This window comes from Haliotis rubra, unplaced genomic scaffold, assembly GCF_003918875.1.
Source record: "Haliotis rubra isolate DU_JTF1 unplaced genomic scaffold, ASM391887v1 Scf578, whole genome shotgun sequence".
Taxonomy (NCBI): domain Eukaryota; kingdom Metazoa; phylum Mollusca; class Gastropoda; order Lepetellida; family Haliotidae; genus Haliotis; species Haliotis rubra.
The window spans coordinates 592581-616207 of NW_025767277.1; the positions used below are offsets into that span (position 1 = coordinate 592581).

The 23627-nt window shown below is 40.2% G+C and overlaps 1 protein-coding gene across 4 annotated transcripts in view; it reads left to right on the forward strand.

The window, feature by feature from the left end:
* The first annotated feature begins 5 nt into the window (after positions 1–5).
* The window catches only part of LOC124254603, a 29657-nt gene continuing 6035 nt past the window's right edge, over positions 6–23627 (forward strand). Inside the window, exons 1-3 of one of the 4 annotated variants that reach the window (XM_046688436.1) lie at positions 6–110; positions 15562–15622; positions 18807–19100. In XM_046688436.1, coding sequence (XP_046544392.1) covers positions 105–110; positions 15562–15622; positions 18807–19100 — 361 coding nt within the window. In that variant the 5' untranslated portion in view covers positions 6–104. Of the gene's footprint in view, positions 111–12267; positions 12373–15561; positions 15623–18299; positions 18466–18806; positions 19101–23627 lie in introns of those variants that run through there. The other 3 variants (XR_006892498.1, XM_046688438.1, XM_046688437.1) reach the window with 3 other exon arrangements.

Below are 23627 nucleotides of genomic sequence, written 5' to 3' on the forward strand. Positions count from 1 at the left end.
CTGTCGCTGTCCCATTAACGGATGTCGGACATCAAGAAGGCTGGTCTGGAACGAGAAAGCTATCTTTTTTCCTGTCCTTATAATCTGACTAAACATCCCTAAAAATGAAGGTATGTGATTATTAAATTCATTGAGGCTACTACTGGCCTCGAACACAATCATTCCCAGCATTCAACCGTAAAAGCTAATCATATACAACCCTGGTGTTATATCTGAAATGCCATTATAAGCTGAAAGGAATGAAGGGATACGATATTATGAACATATCAACCTATATATTAGAAATTACTGTAATCTTGGCGTCCATTCGTAATGATGTTTTACAAACATCGCGAATGCATGCTATACTCATATGATGATTAATTATAGAGGTATTAACATATTGAACAATTTTAGAATAACATGGTAGCATTTTTCAGTCAAACATGGAAACACAAGATGCCATATAAATATTTGAAAACAGGTCAATGTATTAACACAAAGTTCGTGTAGAATATAGTCACAACTGAGAAAATTATATCCTATATTTAAGTGAAATTTACAAAGAAAGTGTTATTTTAGCACAGATTTACAGATTTTAAAGTCGCGTGTTTTTCAAAAACAAAACACCAGTGCTCAAAATGTCTCAAGGGCAGACGGATCACAAGAATTCAGCAAGGGAACTAACGACATGAGTGGAATTTCGGAGTATGTTAATGCAAATAGCAAATATGAAAATGTAACCAACACCAGTCACGAGTCACCAGTCTATTTACTCTTTACAGCTTTGTCCAAGGAATCAAAAACGTTTAACAAATGGTTAGAAATGTTGCTCCTCAATGTCAATGTTGTCATGTATCAGCGTGTAATTAATGAAAGTCTTTACAACTACCGACTGGAAATGCTAGAACAGTTTACTGTTAAACACTATTTTACCAGATACAGTTCTAATGTAGAATGATTTATCAGGTGATATTCGGTGATTCGGTGAGTGTGTTAAAACTTTACATCGCGTCGGCAAAAAGCGATGAATTCAAGGTCATCATTTCAAAATATCTGTCGACAAAGCACAGTAAAATAGGTAGGTATATCATACTTTTAAGACGGAATTAAGACGAGAAGAAGACAGTAGATTCAATTCATTCTTACCTATTGAAACCAGGCTATAAACCACTAACAACCAAAGTTTGACCACCTTACTGGAGATCAAGGGGACTTACAGTGCTTTTGCTTCCACCTCAAATAAACATTTTATTATACATGTATCTATAAATCCGTGGAGTTATCGACCTCTGCAAAAGGCCGTGCATCTTTTTCTATGAATTCCCTTCTCCCGCCGCTCTAAAGTTTCATGCGGACTAATATGGAATGATGCCCTGATGAGATTAATTTAATTTACTCACTAATTTAATTCTCAGTTCAACATGTTTTTTCTCCTAAACAAAGCGACTCGATTCTAGGACAATTTGTGACTGGTAGCAAAGGCTTCTTCTTTACATGTCAGACACTAAGTCACACCATGAGTGAAAAAATGATCGCCTAGCTGGTCGAGGATGGAGAAGAGAAAGACCTAGAATATTTATGACCTTAAGTCATTAAACAGCGATTGACAGAAAACTCGGGCTGAAACTTTCCCTTTGTTATTTCACACCCTTCAAATGTATTTCAGAATTGTCAGTGTATGCTTTGGTTTCGAATATATATTCTCCATAACGCATTATGTATGAACATCATTGCCGACATGACGTATAGGACAGAAGTACTGTCCTAGATCCCATCTTCTTGCTCTTGCACATTTATCATTATACTGCAGTGGCATTACAGTTACCGATTCCCTTATCCAAAGTTACCAGATAAATCAATCACTGCATTTTATTGCAACTTCCATATGTGACTCATGGATGGTCGACAATAAATAAATTAACTTGATGTAAGATGTTTAATAACTGTCTCGATCATTTTAGCATTCCTTGATCAGATTTAAATGTTTCTGTGAATCGTTGTTAGGAACCTTTTTGCTCGTGAACTATAAGAGCCTAGTATTCCTTTGTGTCTCTAAATATTTATCAAGTTACCTGCTAGTGTGCGTTAATGCCTCTGATATCTGTACAGAAGATCCCATTGTATATAAAAGGAAAAATATCGATGAAACGTATATTAATGGATCACTGAAAACTATGGTTTACTTCGATCGTTGAACTCCGGGGGAGGCTTCTTACAGCTGACTGCCGTACTCAGCCGTCGTTATTAAAGTCAGAAATAGACAACTTCAAATACAATACTATCAATGCATCTTTTACAGATGCTTCAATCACTAGCACCTCTGCCACCCTCGAAACAAAAGGTCACTGCTACATTACCACATTACATTTGCCAATTTCAAATTTAACTTTCCCAAGTCAATTTATGATGAAAATCAGCCACAACCAATATTGACCACCGATGAAACCGAAACCAACAATTAAAGTCACGATTTGAGACGGCCCCTAAATAACAATGCACGTGTAAATGAATCTTCCCGTATCAATAGTGCTCCATGTAGTTGTTGTCATTCGCCTTTTTTCGAAGATTTTGGGATAAAGCTAATGAAAGACCTATTTGGGAAACGATATGTTGATAACTATTCATGTGAGAAAGAACGCTATATTATACAATGTTTATTAACATGTTCTGTCTTTTGTAGATGTAATTTTATTTCCGAAAACACTGCGAGACAATATGAAATTAATGGCACGTAGACACGTTGATATGCATGTAAATACATGCATACTAATACAAATATCACAAACTCACTGAACGCTGTTAACAGTGGTAAAAATGTCCTTCCTTAAAAACTAATGTTTTTTAACATTGTACACAGACGACAAACCTTGAACCACTGGTCTATGAAATCTATTAAGTTTGTCTTATTGTACACAGACGACACACATACCTTACCCTAGTCTGTTTCACAGTCCCTGAACCACATTATTTTCCCTACTGCCAAGCCCTCTCTGCAGTGCTAAACCCTAAACAAAACAAGTCTAGATTTCCTCAGGTTCAGGAATCTCTGGTCTCCCTGGGGCTCTTTTCAATATAAATGGGCTTGTTTGTTACTATCAAAATTATATTTATATTCAGAGACTCAGCACTAGTCTAACCTTACCCCACTGGACTAGGAAACTCATTTAGTTTGTCTTATTGTACACAGACGATACGCTTACCGTACACCACTGGTGTATGAAATCCATATAGTTTGTCAATGACCAATACATAATAATAATAAAGTTAGTATTTATATAGCGCCTTTTCCAACAACTTTGCTCAGAGGCGCTTAGGCAAAGGCACTGTCAAAAAGTGAGTTTTCAAGACACGTTTGAATTGTTCAAGGTCTTCAATGTTCTGGATGTTTGGTGGCAAGTTATTCCACCGACACGGTCCTGCTTTAGAAAAAGCTCTGTCACCGAAATTCTCTTTTCTTGTCAGTGGAATCTCTAGCACTCGTCAGGAGTTGGGTCTCAGTGCTCTTCTGGGGTTGTAAAGTGAGATCAAGTCACTGATATATACTGGTGCCAGAGGGTGGAGAGAGTTGAACACAAAGATGAGAATCTTAAACATGATTCTGTATCTGATGGGGAGCCAGTGGAGTGTCTTAAGTACTTGACTGATGTGCTCTGTGAATTTGGTCCCAGTAATGAGGCGAGCAGCACAGCTCTGGACTCTCTGTAATTTGTCTAGTGTTTTCGCTGATGAGCCGTAAAGGTGACTATTGCAATAGTCTAAGCGTGATGTAACAAAAGCATGGACGAGTGTCTTAACTGCTTTCTCTCCAATGTACCTTTTGATAAGGCTGATGCTTCTTATGTGAAAGTAGGCCGTCCTGCATACAGCATCAGAGTGACGTTCAAGAGCCAGAGAGGACTTGAAAATAACTCCAAGGTTTTTTAGCGTGTGAACTTGGCCTGATATCACTTTCGCCTACTTTCAGTGGCTGGAATTGGAATGATGACAGTGTAGACTTCGATCCAAATATGAAAATCTCTGACTTATCACCATTAATTTGTAAGAAGTGACTTGTCATCCAGGTATTTATCTCGTTGACACATGCAGTTATGGAGTCACGTAGAGATGTAACAGAAGCAGCGACCTTCAGTTTGAACCCCATATGGATCTGAGAACCGTCAGCGTACAAATGAAATCCAAAGTTGTACTTCCTAACTATGTCGCCGACAGGTAGAGCGTACAGGGTAAACAGTATGGGGCTCAAAACAGAACCTTGGGGTACCCCATAAAGTAGCTCCTTCTTTTTTGACTGTTTACCTTCAATGATAACTGCTTGACATCGGTTGCTAAGGTATGATTTGAACCCTGACCAAACCTGTCGCATAATGACCTCCTCAAATCTGGACTGGCAACCCAAGTAGGTGTAACCAATATAAGGTTTTACTGATACCAACTTGGGTGTCCCACTTCTTCTGTATCATAAAAGTGGTGTCACAGATTTGTTGAGTGCTGCCTTTGTAGCAAGATCAGCCATTGTGTCCCCAGAAATGCCAATGTGGCTGGGTAGCCAACAAAAGATGATGTCACACTGGCCAGTAGCAGGATCATTATACAATTCAATAATTTCTATTAAAAGTTGATGTTTACAAGAAAGATTTTTAATAGCCTGAAGGCACGAAAGAGAATCAGAAAAATATTATGTATTGTTTATATTTAGGGTGTTTATTAATATATTTAAGAGCTGTTCATATGGCCTTTGCTTCAACTTTTGCTTGAGCTGTAATCTGATAATCGATTCTGGATCCAACGACAGTTGCACAAGCGACCGTGCCACCATCCTTGGACCCATCTGTAAATACGGATTTATTTGTATTGTGTTTGCTTTTTAATTGATTATATTCTTGTTTACATTGTAATTCATTAGTTTCGGATTTTGTAAATGCAGTTAGTGTTAGGTCGACTTGTGGCCTAACCGATTGACAAGGAGGAGAAGAAAGGAGACGGGAATCTTTTCCAGTTCAATGCCGGCAGCAGAAATGAAAGGTTTAATTCTTTGCCCAAGAGGCGGAACAAGAGAAGACTTCTTGTTATACAGATTCTCATATTGGGGATTAAAGACACAGTTTTATGCAGGGTTCGACTGACTAGAATATAGTTTAGTGATAGATTGCAAAGATAATTTTATACGGCGTTGGCTAAGAGAAGGCTGGTCTGCTGCAACGTAAATACTGTCAATAGGAGAAGTTCTGAAAGATCCAAGGCAAAGTCTTAAACCTTGGTGATGAATGGAATCAAGCAGTTTAAGGTAGCTTTTGCAGGCTCCACCATATAGGATGGAACCATAATCACGTTTTTATCGGATGAGTGATCTGTATAAGTGTAGCAGGGTAGTTTGGTCCCCTCCCCACTTAGAACTGGATTTATTTTAGAGGAATTTGATGTGTGAAAGAAAAATTAAATGGGAGTCGAAAATCAGACCCAAGGCCTCTTTGACAACTTTGATAGGAGTGTCATTGGCCACGTCTATCAAATCCATGCAGTTGGTCTCATTGTACACTGACGACATACTTATCTTGCCCCACTGGTCATGTAAATCCATATAGTTTGTCTCATTGTACATCGATGACACACTTACTGTGCCCCACTGGTCTCAGAAATCAACGTATTTTGTCTCATTGTACACAGACGACACACGGACCGTGCCCTACTGGTCTACGAAATCCATGTAGTTTGTCTCATTATATCCAGACGACACACCTAAAGTGCCCCACTGGTCTATGAAATCCATGTAGTTTGTCTCATTATATCCAGACGACACACCTAAAGTGCCCCATTGGTTTATGAAATCAATGTAATTTGTCTCATTATATCCAGACGACACACCTAAAGTGCCCCGCAGGTCTATGAAATCAATGTAGTTTGTCTGATTGTACACAGACGACACTCCTACTGTGCACCACTGGTGTGTGAATCCCATTTAGTTTGTGTCGTCGTAAACAGACGACACACGAACCGTCCTCTTCTGGTCTATGAAATCCATGTAGTACATTCTACACAGACGACACACATAAAGTGCCCCACTGGTCATTGTACACAGACGACACACTTTTCATGCTACACAGGTCAATGAAATCCATGCAGTTTGTCTCATGTTACACAGACCACACTTCTTGTGTCCCACTGGTCTATGAATCCATTTAGTTTGTCTCATTATATCCAGACGACACACCTAAAGTGCCCCACTGGTCTATGAAGTCCATGTAGTTTGTCTCATTATATCCAGACGACACACCTAAAGTGCCCCACTCGTCTATCAAGCCCATGTAGTTTGTCTCATTATACCCAGACGACACACCTAAAGTGCCTCACTGGTCTATCAAGCCCATGTAGTTTGTCTCATTATATCCAGACGACACACCTAAAGAGACTCACTGGTCTATGAAATCCATGTAGTTTGTCTCATTATATCCAGACGACACACCTAAAGTGCCCCACTCGTCTATCAAGCCCATGTAGTTTGTCTCATTATACCCAGACGACACACCTAAAGTGCCTCACTGGTCTATCAAGCCCATGTAGTTTGTCTCATTATATCCAGACGACACACCTAAAGTGACTCACTGGTCTATGAAATCCATGTAGTTTGTCTCATTATATCCAGACGACACACCTAAAGTGCCCCACTGGTCTATGAAGCCCATGTAGTTTGTCTCATTATATCCAGACGACACACTTACCGTGGCCTCACTGGTCTATAAAATCCATGTAGTTTGTCTCATTATATCCAGACGACACACCTAAAGTGCCTCACTGGTCTATCAAGCCCATGTAGTTTGTCTCATTATATCCAGACGACACACCTAAAGTGCCCCACTGGTATATGAAATCCATGTAGTTTGTCCCATTATATCCAGACGACACACCTAAAGTGCCCCACTGGTCTATGAAGTCCATGTAGTTTGTCTCATTATATCCAGACGACACACCTAAAGTGCCCCACTGGTATATGAAATCCATATAGTTTGTCCCATTATATCCAGACGACACACCTAAAGTGCCCCACTCGTCTACCAAGCCCATGTAGTTTATCTCATTATACCCAGACGACACACCTAAAGTGCCTCACTTGTCTATCAAGCCCATGTAGTTTGTCTCATTATATCCAGACGACACACCTAAAGTGAATCCCTGGTCTATGAAATCCATGTAGTTTGTCTCATTATATCCAGACGACACACCCAAAGTGCCCCACTGGTCTATCAAGCGCATGTAGTTTGTCTCATTATATCCAGACGACACACGTACCGTGCCCCACTGGTCTATGAAATCCATGTAGTTTGTCTCATTATATCCAGACGACACACCTAAAGTGCCCCACTGGTCTATGAAATCAATGTATTTTGTCTCATTATATCCAGACGACACACCTAAAGTGCCCCACTGGTATATGAAATCCATATAGTTTGTCCCATTATATACAGACGACACACCTAAAGTGCCCCACTGGTCTATGAAGCCCATGTGGTTTGTCTCATTATATCCAGACGACACACCTAAAGTGCCCCACTCGTCTATGAAATCCATGTAGTTTGTCTCATTATATCCAGACGACACACCTAAAGTGCCCCACAGGTCTATGAAATCAATGTAGTTTGTCTGATTGTACACAGACGACACTCGTACCGTGCACCACTGGTGTGTGAATCCCATTTATTTTGTTATTGTGTGACACGAACCGTCCTCTTCTGGTCTATGTAGTTTGCCTCATTGTACACAGACGACGCACGTATCGTGCCCCACTGGTCAATGAAATCCATGTTTTTTGTCGCAGTGTAAACAGACGAAACAATCGTCGTACCCCACTGGTCTGAGAAATCCATGTAGTATGTCGCGTTGTACACAGACGACACAATCGTCGTGACCGAAGGTCTCTGAAATCCATGTCGTTTGTCTTATTCAACGCAGACGACACACTTCCCGAGCCCCTCTGGTGTCTGAAATCCATGTAGTTGGTCTCATTCTACAGAGACGACACACTAACTGTGCAGCACTGTTGTATGAAACCCAAAATATTAGACCCATACTTTGCTAAATTCCGCATCTTTCAACAACGTGAAATGGTCAGAAAAAATAGTAAGTAACAGTAATTTCTCAATATCAGAACAATTTCCAAAAGAAATGCAAGACAGAAGAAAAGCGTTGATGCCTACTTTCAAGAAAGCCAAGTCTCAAAACAGGAAGGCAATTTTCGCTCGAGACAAGTTGTACGACCTTCACGTGTTCGAAGGACCTTAACATCAAGCTGTATGTATGTATGTATGTATGTATGTATGTATGTATGTATGTATGTATGTATGTATGTATGTATGTATGTATGTGTGTGTGTGTGTGTGTGTGTGTGTGTGTGTGTGTGCGCGTGCGTGCGTGTGTGTGTGTGCGCGTGCGTGCGTGCATATATGTATGAATGTATGAGTGTGCGTGCGTGCATGTGTGTATGTACGTGTGTGTGTGTACACAGAGAGAAAATAATCCGTCCTGCGTCGTATTACTATTTATACTATTGCAACATATAGCATGGATTAACAGACTTGAAATAAAAATATATAAGAAATAACTAATGTATGCTTAGTAAGGATGGTTCGTTTTGAGATATTTTGATTTTGTTAAGGACATAATCACTGCGGAAATATATCAGTTGTATCGTTGTATTGTAATGTTAAAGACATGTCATCGTTCAGCAAACCTTGCAGACCTAGACTCAATGTTGAAGTTGGAAAATCTGCTATGTTCACGGACGACTAATACGTGGGGTTGTGTCTGTATTCATCGTGGAAAAATACCAACCATGCAGTGGAAAATAGTTGCATATAAATATCCTTCCTTTCAGGACCAGATCATTGTGACGAGTCATTTATGAAGATAGCTTTGTGAGTGAATGCTGAGTGAGTGTTACACAATTCTAAACATCGTTATGTGCAGCGTACAATACCAACAGAAATAGACTGAGCGTCTCGCCTCAGCTGTCCTGTAAGTTTCCGTTTTTTCCCTTTAATATACACAGGTTGAATTAGCTATGCGCAACGCTCTTAAGATGAATACATAAGCTTGTTCTCCATCATTGTCAAAGGAGAAACTACCAACCGCCCTCGTATGACAAGTATGGGGTGCTGGAGATCAATGCTAACTCGGAGCTTCTCCAACAATGTTTTATCGTCCTCAATATGATGAAGTCAAAGGAAATACAATTACACCAGTCAAAATAGTAATGTTTTCTCTAAGTGAAACGTAAGGAAATGTTCCGCCTGAACCAAATCAATATCGTTACATATTACATAAATATTAAGTCGTCATGGAACTCTCCCCGTGGGATCACGTCACCTTAATGCGTTATATTTGATTTTTCAAAGGCACATCGTTACAGCATAACAATATAATGTTTATTTCTCTAAATATATATGTTCAAGTCAACACAAATTGTGAAAAAATATGGGACATTGTGTTCAAGACTTATAGTAGATGTTATATCGGTATTCACAACAAAAAAGTAGTACAGGTCATCTGATGTTTATTAAAAATCAGCAACCAGTGTAAAATGGACATATGAAGATTTTGCATTATATACTCATCAAGTAATATTAAGACAGCGCACTTTTATCTCCATCATCGTAGTCAAACATCATCATACATTAAAACTTCAACCTCTATTGCCTAATAATATAATCTCTTACCGATTGCAGTTCAGATTCGCGGTGTCGTTTTAGGACCTGCGACGCCCAGGTCACCTAACATAAATTCAAGATGTATATGTTCTCACCATAAGAGTTACATCTAATATATAATACAATAAACTGTTATAACGCACTCAAAGGACCAATAAATTTTGTTCTTTATAATCGACCAAAACATTGTTCGTTATTGTAGTTTACTGTAGTTTATTGGATACATAGTGGAAGCCGGTTCCTCCGTAGTGTTCGTTTGTTTTGTTTGCTTAACGCCGCACTCAGCAATATTCCAGCTATATGGCGGCGGTCTGTATATAATCGAGCCCTGTGTCCGGTTACTTCAACTGTAGTTTCTGTCAGCGGCAGTTAATACAACATCCGGCAGTAAGGGACAGTCACCGGGGGACACAACAGAACATCTGGCAGTAAGGGACAGTCACCGGGGGACATGACAGAACATCTGGCAGTAAGGGACAGTCACCGGGGGACACAACAGAACATCTGGCAGGAGGGACAGTCACCGGGGGGACACAACAGAACATCTGGCAGTAAGGGACAGTCACCGGGGGACACAACAGAACATCTGGCAGGAGGGACAGTCACCGGGGGGACACAACAGAACATCTGGCAGTCACAGACACGGTCACATCCTTTAACACAGTCATAGGGGAAGTCCTGTCTACAGTCACATTGTTGAATTGTCCATCTGAACACAACAGAACATCTCGCAGTCAGAGACACAGTCACATCCTTTAACACAGCCACAGGGGAGGCTTAGTCTAAAGTCACATTGTTGATGTCCATCTGAAACACAACAGAACATCTGGCATTCAGACACACAGTCAAATCCTCACTGCCCCGGTTTCCCCACTAGTTTTAGTTGTAAATGTGATATTCTAGTTGTTTTACTGTCCTTTGTCGACAGGTTTTTATAATATACATCGATTCCATTTCAATATCACATATGTTCTGGTCACGATATGGCTGAAATATTGCCGATGTGACGTTAAATAATAACTAAATCACTCACTCACTCACTGGCCCCGAGGAGGCCTTGTCTCCAGTCACATTGTTGAATTGTCCATCTGAAACACATTATGGCAGTAAGAGACAGTCCCATCCTCTATCACAATTACAGAGAATGCCTTGTCACAAAATACCTCGATGCCAGAATATTTTTGTTTCGTTGAAATAATACATTGAAATATATATTATCTTATCACTTCAGCAAATGTGATGGTTGAGTATTGGGTATATTTACGGTCAATATTTAAAGAATATTTCTGAACAGATGATTTCTTTATCCTGCAAAAGACGCATGGTAGTCTTTATCTCACATATAACACAACATCAGGGAAACTAGTGACAATACATCTCAACAGAGACACCTCTATAGGCGAAACAATTAAGTATCGGACTTAGATGAGTGAGTGAGTGGGTGAGTTAAAATTGACGTCACCTCGGCAATAATTGAGCCATATAGTGACAGGAAAGGTTCTACATAAACAATAAATTGAGCTGTTAAGCAGCCAGTCATCGAAGGACTGTAAACTAACTAGAGTATCACAGATGGTGTTAAAACTGGCATGTGAATCTAAAACTAATTTATTTACGAAGACAATACAATATAAAAACAGGCTATATGTCGCAGACAACTGAAGATAGACCAACATACTAGTATCAAACTTAAAGACCACCAGGCTTTCAAGAAACCATCTGACATGAAATGAGCCACCTCGGAACACTTTATGACGAATCCCTGTCAACACATTAAGTGGGGCTCATCCTAAATCCTTATTTGCAACCAAAACAAGTGGAAGTTCCAAGAAGCCACAGAATTACAAAACACCATCCCGTCATGAATAGTGACCAGGGTATTCAAGTGCTTGGGGCTCACTGTGATCAGCATCCTGATCATCGATCTACACAATGGGGACACGTTGACATGTGTCAACAAAGTCAACTAATCTGACCACTCGATCCCGTTAGTCGCTTCTCACGACATTGCTGAAGCATATGGGGAGATATAAATAACAAGAGTAAATAACGTTCTTACCTATAGCAGATGGTAGAAATGCAAGTGTCATTAAAAGTTGCTCGATACTTTTTCCTTCCATGACTCCACTCACGATTCTTAAAACTTGAAATAAAGCCCAGTACATGAGCTGGTGTGTTGTTACTGACCTTTGTGTTTGTATCTACTTTCGTTTCCCTAAACCATGACATTGAGTTCTACTTACGAAACGTGCAAGCATATCAGCTGCCAGACACCAGAGACGAATAACACCGATATCATGTGTCATATGACAAATCGTATGTACAATATACCGACTTCACAAAAACTCAGTTCTCAACGGTTGTTTTGAAAAAGAAGGTTCATTGTTGCGAAACTCAAAAAGACTGATCTATATATAGCTGGATCCGAAATAAATACCTGACCCACTTTAAGATTGTGCAAACCTTTGTGTAAGACGTTTTAGTTTATATTCAAACTACACTGTGTTCTTTCGCAACCATTACTTTTCATTGCGCAATTCGTCATAGAAATGCATATACAATAAAGAGACCTGAGTAACTCTTTCACTATCCTGTCCACGTTCACGGATATCATACACAAAGTGGCTGGTCTGGAATAAGGACCTTCTTTCCTTGGTGTTTTCTATCGACCTTTCATTCCCTAAACATGAAGGTATGTACCGTCCTTACTCAAATCGTTGAGTCCACTATAGGTCATGACCACATTCATTCTCAACAGCCAGAATATGAAGACATATACAGCATTGGCATCATTACTGAAGTTAGAAATGTTATCCCCCTCTGATAGAGTAGGTGACTGATGCGACATTTGTTTGAGTGACATTCTAAATGTTGGTTGTATAGATATGACTGAAAACGGTGTAACAATCTATACCGAAACGTCGCATTTGTGAAAATAATGAAATTGATCATCCATAAAGTTTGTCATCTCCGATGCGATATTGCAACCTATTAACACAATCATGATAGTAATTTCGGATATGAGACCCATTGGAAGAGTCCAGTTATCATGATCGTTTACAAATCGAAATTCATGATTTTTATTCATCTATTAAGAATGTGGCTAAATATAGTATGACCAGAAATTATTGAGAATTTTAGGAATATGTTTAATTGGATTTCTAGTATAAACAACCTTGACCAGCTATCAAGTGCTTGGTTTCATTCAAGAGAGACAACTCCGTTTATCCTTTTTCATTAGTTTGTGAAGAGTTAGCCCCCTTTGTTTACTTGCTAGCAGACGACATTTTCAGTGATCCTCAGTATGGATGATTTAGAGAAGAGGAAGTTGATTTAAGAGTATTATAACAAGGACATCAGATCAGCTAAAGTGATTTCAAAGTAGAACAGGCATCCATTTGTCCACTGTTTATCGTGTTTTGAAAATATTGCAAATGGATATGGCATTGAGCACTAGGGAGGCGCAGGTAGGCCCAGAAAATTGACTGTCGGTGACAGGAAGCGCCTTGGTATTCTTGTTTCTAAAAACGAACGAAGGAGTTAAGAAACCTTAAGGCTGGATATGATTGATAGAGGAACTGTGGCTGTCTGTAAGGAGACAATTAGAACTGAGCTGCATGCAATGGGTTGGCAGAAAAGTCGAGGAATTCCATCACCGATCATGAAACCTGAACAAAAGGAGCGAAGGTTGAACTGGTGCTTACAGCATAGCAAATTTAACTGGGACAATGTGATTTTTTCAGATGAAAGTTCTGTGTAGCTGTTTCCTAATACACTGAAATTCTGGACCAAACAAACTGAAAACCTTTGTATCAGCGCCCAAAGCACAGTCCGAAATTTAACGTGTGGGGTGGCATATCTGTGTTAGGGGCAACAACCCTCTGTGTATTTGAAGGGAATATGAAGAGTGAGTGGTACACAGATATTCTCGAGGAACATTTACTTCCATCACGTGTCCCATGGACATTTTTGGATTTTCCAGCAGGACAACGACCCAAAACACCGTTCAAAGCATTCACAGGCCTGGTTTCGGACCCAAAATATGAGATTATTAGATTGAACAAGCTATAGCCCTGACCTAAATCCAATAGAAAATGTTTGGGGACTTATGAAGGAAAGTGTCAATAAGAAATATCTGACAAATATTGCTGAAATGAAAGAAGAGGTGGTCCGATATTGGGACAGCATGAACCACGACTTTCTAACTTCTTTGATCAGTAGTATGCCCCGCTGCATTCAAGCCTGCATTGCTGCCCATGGTGACTTGACAAAATACTAACCGTTCACCTGTCTTTGAATCTGGAGTATACGTGAAAAATGTGTGAATAATGCGTGAATTCTTAAAAAAAAATTACAATCTTTAAATTTTCAATAATCTGGCTGTACTGTGTAACATGGTCAAATATAAAGAAATAATTTTAGAATGCCGCGGTAGCAGATAAAAGGTAGCAGCTAGCGAAATTCGTCTAAACGCCTTTAAACCGGCTGTCACCATCTTATGAATGCATGGTATTTCACCTAAACAGGGCAGCATGTGGATAAAAAATGACATTTGAATATTTGCAAATATGACATTATGTTCAAATGAGAAGGATCTGCAAAATCATATTAACTGGGGAAACAATATAGTTATAAGGGTTTCCGTTTGCTGTCTGCCGTGCTTGCAGTGTAATGTAAACTAAGTGCAGATTTATACAAACTTCAAATCTTTAACGGTGACTATCGTAAAATGAACAATGACATGACAGCCGTGTCTTATTCCAATGCCTCAACGCACAGTTTTTTTCAACAATTCGGGCACTAACAAAGTCATTGAACATGGACGAACTCACTAGCACCAAATATCTGAAGACAGTTTGTCAGAAATCTATATGACTTTTATAATATTATAATACCCGACAATTGTTCAGCCTTCAGAAGAATATACATTTAATCCATCTTGATGTTACTAGAAGTATTAGAGGCTTGAACAAATTTGCGTCAAAAGAAAGTTTCCAAACGGACTGGCTCCCACAGGAGGGACGAAAAATTTACAAACAACAGTACGGTAGTACAGCAAATAGTGCTTTACAAGATAAGCAACAAATCAGCTTATCATATGTTATGTTAAAGTAGTACCCGGAAGGTGTATAGCAAAATTATATACAACGCCAATGCAAGAGTTTAACCAGTCTCGGTTTTATGGCGAAATAAATGTCATTGTATGCAAACGACAAACACGACTCTAAACTCGCAACTGTTATGCCAATAATACAAGCAGCTATAATTGTTTGCAATGAATAATTGATTGCACAAGTCGTACGGTGTATGTGATAAGTTGCCGAAAGAGAGCTACATCTTTCAACTATTAAAAACTCCATCAATATTCTAGCTATGTGACTTTGGTCTGTAAACCATACATCTGGACCAGACAATCAACGGGAGTGACATCTGGAGCATCGATCTGTACAAATTGTATACGGTGACATTCGTCCACCAAGTCTGACCACCCGATCCCGTTAGTCGTCCCTTATGACAAGCATGGGTTTAAGAACAATATTTCTAGCTCGGTTTGTCGCGAGTCTCTCGTCGTCTGAATGACTGTTTTACAATTGACATTTTCACCATAAATCTATTGTCCTTTTAGCTCATAACATCTTCTGCCACACTTTACTACTTGTTGCAATGTGCTCCCATTCGTTCATCATCAAACACTTAATTAACTAATTATTTGTATCTCATGCAGTTGCGGAAAAGTATACTAATGTGTACACGAACTCCCTAACAGGCCATATTCGACTGCCTTTCGGAGATTTATTAATCTATTTTACTCAAATACATACAAAGAAACCTACTCGATGTTAATATTCAAGATAATTGTGTATGTACATGTTTATTACAGGTGGGATTAGTGATCATTCCAATGGTGTTGATGCTGTCTAAGAAAAGTCATTCAATTACAGGTAAGTATCTGTGTAAAAATCATCTATCCTGCACAGTTGCTGAATCTCAACCCTTCATATGAGTTAGTGAGTGAGTGAGTTAAATTTAAAGTCACTTTGGCAATATTTCAGCCATAACGTGACTAAAACAACATACAGATTAACTAGGGTATCAAGCTTACGAGTATTGTAATCTGACACCTTTTACAAAATACCTCACGTTTGTCTTAGCGAAGTAAAACCTGCATTCCTGATCACCGTAAGGGTGAACGTTAATATTAGCGATGTTTTGGTATGGGGTAGAATTGTAACATGTAATTGAAATCATTCATTTTTATTTGATGGAACTGGGTGATATTTAAACAGGCACTGCACTGATGCACTACATGTCATGCAAACAGAACAATGTGGACATTTCGTCACTGGCTTGCTAATTCACCATGGTATTCCTGTAATTGAGACATATCTCTGACACAATAACAACACGCCCACCAGTGAATGGTGACACTGCTGATTCCTCAGCATTATTTCATGGTACTGTCACCTCCAATGAACAGAATGTCTTTGTCTTTCACGTTAACAAAATAATCCCAATGCTGAACTTCATATTTCTCCACAAACCGCAGTGTACAATTATCTTTGTCAATAACTGCTTTATTTATTTTTTTCTTGACTTGATGCTTGTCGAAATGTAGCTAGACCGTAGAATGCACGAGGATTAAGGTAATAACTTTCTGTACCCCTATCCAATGGCCTGTGTCTGTGTCAATTATTCATGTATGTGAAAACTTTACAAGTCTCTGCATAATACCTAAGCTGAAGCTGTTACCAATCTTAACATTCATGCATAATTTTATGAGCCATCTGGAATGACTGTTAACTTTTAAACATAGCATATTTCAATGTACGACTGACACTATGTTAACTTAAAAACGAGACGATACAGCGGTGTCTACCTCGGAGACTATATACCAAATACACAGTTATAGCAACTGCGTTCCAGCGATTTCCTACGTCCATCACTCTGCTTTATGATAAATTGTATGTAGGCTCACTGTATGAGGATCAACATAACATGCAAATGGAGAGACAGAAAGCATTGCTCCTACACCCAACTGCGAAACTGCGCCTTGTGCTTTCTATACGTTTCCTTCGTTAGTGCTTGTCAACCGAGACTGACGTTGACATGGCATCGTTTTCCTCACAATTAAATCTGGGTGACCTGTACATTCATAATCACCACCTTGTTGGCATACATCAGTCTGCCCATTGCCCATCCTATGTCAAGTCTCCTTGTTAATCCATTCACGCGTACCTTTAAAAGATCCCATTCTATTCACGACTCTGTTGTAGGAAGAACTTCCTTATACGGAATTCATTTAAGAATTGAATGTCACTTTGAGTGTTTGCTCTGGAAAATGAACGATGTCAAAGCGTTGTTCGCATTTCGCATTTCGATCATTGGGGAAACCGTAGCGGAAATTTAGAAAATTAGGTCGCACTGGCTGGGGCTCGTTAGACCCGTTGTCAGTCAGATTTTTGCAAAACTGTGCTCAGTTGGTGCTTTTTGTTATATACAAAGACAAGTAAGTGATATGTATAAACAGGAGTGTGAATGCAAATGATTTATTTTGTTTACGTCAAGATGGACAGCGAGTTTCCTGGGGAAAACCCAGAAAGTAGTTCCGGCAAATGTTCACATGACCCAGATCGGCTCGAAAACGTTCACACACGTATGAACGATGTTTACACACGTACGAACGATTTGAAGGGTTCAAGGGAAATGAACCTTGAAATTTAGATCACATGACCGCTCTCTCAACCAACCAACGTTCGGAAATCTGTGTAAACTTCACAGTACGAAATTATTATGATACATTGTTCCACCTTCATTAAGGATCCAACGACTAACTGGTTCATAGCTTAAAAACAAGGGACCCTTTCATTACCACCCTGATCCATATCTTACTGAGGTCGATTTACACAAGGCAACCATAATGGCCCATCCCTCTTTGTGACGCCATGCATTTCTATTTCCATAAGACTTGCCTCATGAATATTTACAGGGCGCCATCCCGAAGATGGTCTATTTATTACACGTTGTCTACTAACATCAAGCCTATATCATAGTTATCGCCACAATCGGTAGTCCCAAAGGGCACTGTGTAGTCCTAAAGGGCACTGTCAGCAGAACTCTGATACCATCAGGGACGTGATCACAGGCACAGATATTTCTTTCACACATATAACATTTACTGAAAAAATATATAGTTCATTGAGATTATCAACGAGTGACCAGTGTCTGCCACTCACCAACTTAATATCGTTAGGTACATTGTTGTCACACAAAGTGTTTTACATATGAACCTGACACACTCGATCTCTGGGTCATGTTCTCCAACGGCCTCGTTCTGGATATAGATCGTGGGGCTCTGTACAGGGGAGCTATATCTACTTCATTAATCGAGTTGTTAATATAAGGTTTTCCTGCAACTGGAGTAGCTTTTCACCCGTCACATGTTTGGGTACATTATCAGTATGATCGCAAGACTCTCCCGACTCCACGATGTGCTACCTTAATGTTTGAGAAACTAAAATTATCTCTCACCGACCTGCATCGCCGATTGATCAGTGATTCCCTCAGCTCTATGCTCTCCTCGTTGAGGCCCTTAGCTGTCATACAATTACGTTCCTTAACAACTTGCTTGTCCTCCTCGTCAAAAAAATCATTAATGAAAGTGGCATTCGGTTCCACTGAATTGACCGAGTAACTGAGGATCAAGTTTGACATCGCGGACACCTTATTCTTTCATGTCACGTTTCGAGAAATTTCGACAGATCGATTCGGGATGGAACTGCGCCTTGTAAGTTGTAATTGAGGATTCACCTAATAGGGTATCAGGTGTTGACCAGGTTGGGTGTGTGTCATACTACGTGTATTCACTTTATAGGGTAACTGGAGTTGACCATCTTGGGTGTACGTTGAACGTTCTTTCATGTCAGTTGTAACATTGTAGCAAATTAGACTCGCGCTGTTCTACACTGCTTATGTACAGTTTGTGTTGGTGAAATGAATGAGACGGAATACATTAATGTTGGGCCTTATGTTTTAGCAAACGTTTCTTTTTGGCCTCATATCATGAAGACACATACTGATCAGAAAGAGTTATTGCAAAACTGTCAGTTTAGTTTCGTTATTTAACAGTTTCAAGCATCGATTGCGGTGGCGTATGCTCTGCAACTATTGGATCCAGTTACACCCTCACCTGCAGATGGAGCGGAACATTACAATATGGCATTACGTGGAAGAAGGACGGATCTATGGTAGTCACATGTGGTACTGCTACATGTCTTCCATCAGTAGCTGGCTATGCGAATGGGAGTTACCTCAATTCTCAAATGGCACAACTACACATCGCATCATTCAGCAATGCAGATGTTGGAAACTGGAGTTGCAGTGATGGAAATGACACATCTAAAACCTGTAGAACAACACCAGGTGACTAAAGACGACTTCTTTGAGTGGCATTTTAGAAGTTGGGAAGTACAATATAGAACAAACTTTATGGATAACAACTTCTTTTTATTCGTGAGTGTGACGTTTCGATACAGATTCTTGTACCGTTGTCAAGCATAATGGAACATGAAGAAGGGGGGGGAGTGTATATATACTGGATGTAACAAAGAAAACAACATAATTAACATAATCGGCTAGGCAGAGAGCTGATGAAGCCAGAGAGTAGACAAAGGACAGGCGTCGAAGCCAATGATGTACAAATAATAATGAGATGTTTATATAGCAGGGTTTATCAAGTAGATTGGGCTCTGCCTAGCCAATTATGTTAATTATGTTGTTTTCTTTTTGTTACATCCAGTATATATACACTTCCCCCTTCTTCTCCCTCACCTCCCCACATCAACTTAACCCCATCCCCATAAATTTTGGTATTGATTTCGACTCCCTTGTCCCACCCCAACAAACAACAAATCAACCACCCCCTCCCTCACAACCCCCAAGCAACAAATCCAAATCCACCACACATTTCACCCACTGAAAACCAATCTAGCAAAAAACAATGTGACAAAGCTACCCCACCTCAACCCCAAGAAAATAAACTTATCCACCTCGCCTTTGCTACAAACACCCACACGCCACTCAACCACACTTACTCAATAAACAAATTCGCACTTTGCCTCAAACAACACAACATACAATACAAATACATAAATAATTGCGGACGAGGCTTCAAAATCACATTCACAGACCAACAAGCACTAAACAACACCTTAAAAAACACACTCATCGACGGCAAACAAATAAGTTGGCAATATCCACGCTGGCAGAGATCCATCCAAGGCGTTATATACACAGACACTAGAGAAACTGAATCAGATATCGAACACTACATCAGCATCGCAAACACCATCCCCAACCAACCAAAAATCACAAACTATAGAACTATCAACAACAGACAACCCACAACCCCAACACACAAACAACCTTCCTCACATTTGACACCACTACTCTTCCCACCCACATTACATTTGGCGCCCTTACCTACAAAGTACATCCAACACGCAAAAACCCACAACAATGCAAATACTGTTTTTCATACACACACATCTCAAACTCATGCAAGCTCCCAATGTTATGCCCAAAATGCGGGTCGGACACACACACTCTCGATGAATGTCGCCAACAGAAATTCTGCATTCACTGCAACACATCCGGCCACACCGCTACACAAAATACATGCCCCATCAAGCAAACACATATCCTCAGGCTAAACAAACACATCAAAAACACCGACCTGCCAAAACCAGCACGCACACTACTTTCATATCACTCCATCCTCTCAGCCAGCTCATCCTTCCCCTATACTTCCTCCACCCCCAGCTCATCACTCTACTCACCCCCACCACCACCAAAACCCACAAAACAACGGCCACCCCAACTAACCACCAAACCTACTCTCCCCAACATACCCCCATCATACCCCCCATCCCAAAACGCCACCCCTAAACAACCCTCCTCCCCACACCCACCCCAACTGCCCCACCTAAACAATCCCGGGTCCCAAAACTGCACCCCCCTCCAAACCCTTAAACCCCACCCCACCCTCCAACACCTCCCCAACACAAACCTCCAACCCCCTACCCACAACTAAAACTCAAGCCCTCCCACCTGAAAAACACCCAGCACCTGCCCCCAAACCCTCACACCTCAAAAATTAAACCAAAACCTTAACAAAATAGTAGAACTCATCATCGCAGCCGCAACAATGGAAAAACCAACAGTCAAAAAACTATACACCCTTGCACATAAATCCAAACTTTACCACAAAACCTTGGCCAGTCTACTCATAGCCCTCAAAAAACCCTTCTAAACAACAAACCTCTAACCTACTCTAGCACCAAATTTCCATTTTTCAAAATTCATGCCCCACGCCATGGCATTTATAAAACCCATATTCCTAATTACAGTAATCATGGCACTTATACAGTGGAACTGCAACAGTCTCATGAGATCAAGGCACTCATTGCCCATAACAAAATTTCTCCCGACATCATAGCCCTGCAAGAAACAAAATTATCCCCCAAAACTGCCTATAAATTACCAGGCTACAATTTTATTCGTAAAGACAGATCTCGGCCAACTAACTGTCCCGGCCCCCCTGCAGTGGGGCTGGGGATTTTCATTGCAGAGGAACTAAACTATAACATCTTGCAAATTCCTGTACAAAATCTCGAAGTCCTGGCAATATCAACTAAAATGAATAATAAAGACTTAACCATCATTAATGTCTATAGAAGACCAAATTTCAAAATTACCACCCAAGATTTGGACATTCTGGAAAAATTTATATGTCCCCAAACCATTATCCTCGGTGACTTTAATGCACACCATCCACTGTGGGGCAAAAGACCCTATACTGACTCAAATGGCACCCGCCTTACTGACTGGCTAAGCACACACAACCTTAACTCACTCAACGACAATCAACCCACCCGCTACCCCCTCTCCCATCTACACTCACCCACAGCCATCGACATCACTCTCACCACACTCAAAATTACACAAGCTTGTATATGGGAGGTCCACGACGACACCTGGGGCAGTGACCACTGCCCCATCAAAATCACAATCACATCACACATACCCACACACACCACCACCCCATCACAAACACCCACTGAACTAAGATTCAACATTAAAAAAGCAAATTGGAACAAATTCTCAACACTTTGTAAACAAATAGACACCACAGCCATTTTCAACACAGACATAAACACTTTCAACACAAACCTGACTAATACCATTCTAGACATCTCAGAAAAATGCATTCCAACTTTTCGATATAACCCTGCACAAAAAACAGTCCCCTGGTGGAGCTCAGAAATCATCAAAGCCAGAAAGGCAAGGAAAAAGGCCCTTAATCAATCAAAGAGGGACCCTTCGAAATTACACTTGGCAAAACAACTAAGAAATAAAACTAAGAAATTAATCGAGGTAGCAAAAAATGACCACTGGAAACAATTCTGCTCCACCCTTAAGCTAACTAATCGAAACTCTAGAACTATGTGGAAAAAATTTAATGCCATTAAGGGCATCTCCAAACAAACTATTTATCCAAACCTTCCGGACCTAGCCACAAACAAAGACAGAGCCAATGCTTTTGCTGCCCACCTCTCGGCCGTCAGTAGCTCCACCAACTACCCACCTTCTTTTCAAAACACTATGAAAAAGCAGCCCCCATTCACCCCACAACCACCACACACTGATCTACCTATAAATAAAATAATAAATATACACGAACTCCAATCTGCACTCAGAAACAAACAGTCAGCCTCAGCCCTGGGTCCAGATACCATTACTTACACCATACTCAACAAATTAACACCTAACATGCAAAACTTAACACTTTCCCTCTTCAATCATATCTGGACCTCAGGTACTATCCCAAACTCATGGAAAACAGCCAAGGTGGTGCCAGTTCTCAAACCAGGAAAACCTAGAAATGAGCCTGATTCCTATCACCCTATCTCCCTCACCTCTCATCTATGTAAAACTTTAGAAAGCATTATCAACAACAGGTTCAAACACCTTATATACACAAAAAATTTAATTAAGGAGGACCAGAGCGGCTTTACTCCAAACAGGCAAATTTTAGACCATATTTTACATTTGGAACAAGACATCAAGGTAGCCCATGCACAAAAACAATACACTATGGCCATTTTCATCGACTTTAGTAAAGCATTTGATATGGTTTGGCAAAACGGCCTTATTCAAAAACTCCAAAAATATGCCATCAACGGCAGAATTCTAAATTTCATCCACTCTTTCCTTAATAATAGACAGATAATCCTCAAATCTCACAACACCCTCTCGGACCCCCATCCCCTAGAGCATGGGACCCCCCAGGGCAGCATATTATCACCAACACTTTTTAACTTCATGATCAACGACATATTCCCAGATAAATGGCTTGAAATTTCAAAAGCCAAATTTGCCGACGATATTTCCTTCTGGACTTTGTCCACTTCTGTCAAACAAGCCTCTACAAAATGCCAAAAAATGCTTAACCATATTCAAAATTGGGCCCAACAGTGGGGGTTCCTCATTAATGTTAAAAAAACGTGGGCATACTCTTCAAAACACAAAGAATGCAAAATTTCACATCCAAACTACACCTAAATAACCAAAAAATTGAATTAAAAAAGGAAGCAAAATTCCTAGGAGTAACCTTGACCAACATATGTCATGGACTCCCCACATTCATAACCTGGTCAATTCCTGTCAAAAAGATCTCAACTTAATGAGGGCCATCAGCGGCACAAACTGGGGCGCCAACAAACACACACTTATTAACATATACAAAACGCTCATACTGCCTAAACTGGACTACGCCGCCCCGATCCTCCACTCCCTCTCCTTCTGTAACCTCCAAGAATAAACTCCATCCAATATAAAGCCCTAAAATTAGCCCTATGCACGAAGACTGGTACCTCCCTAAACACATTA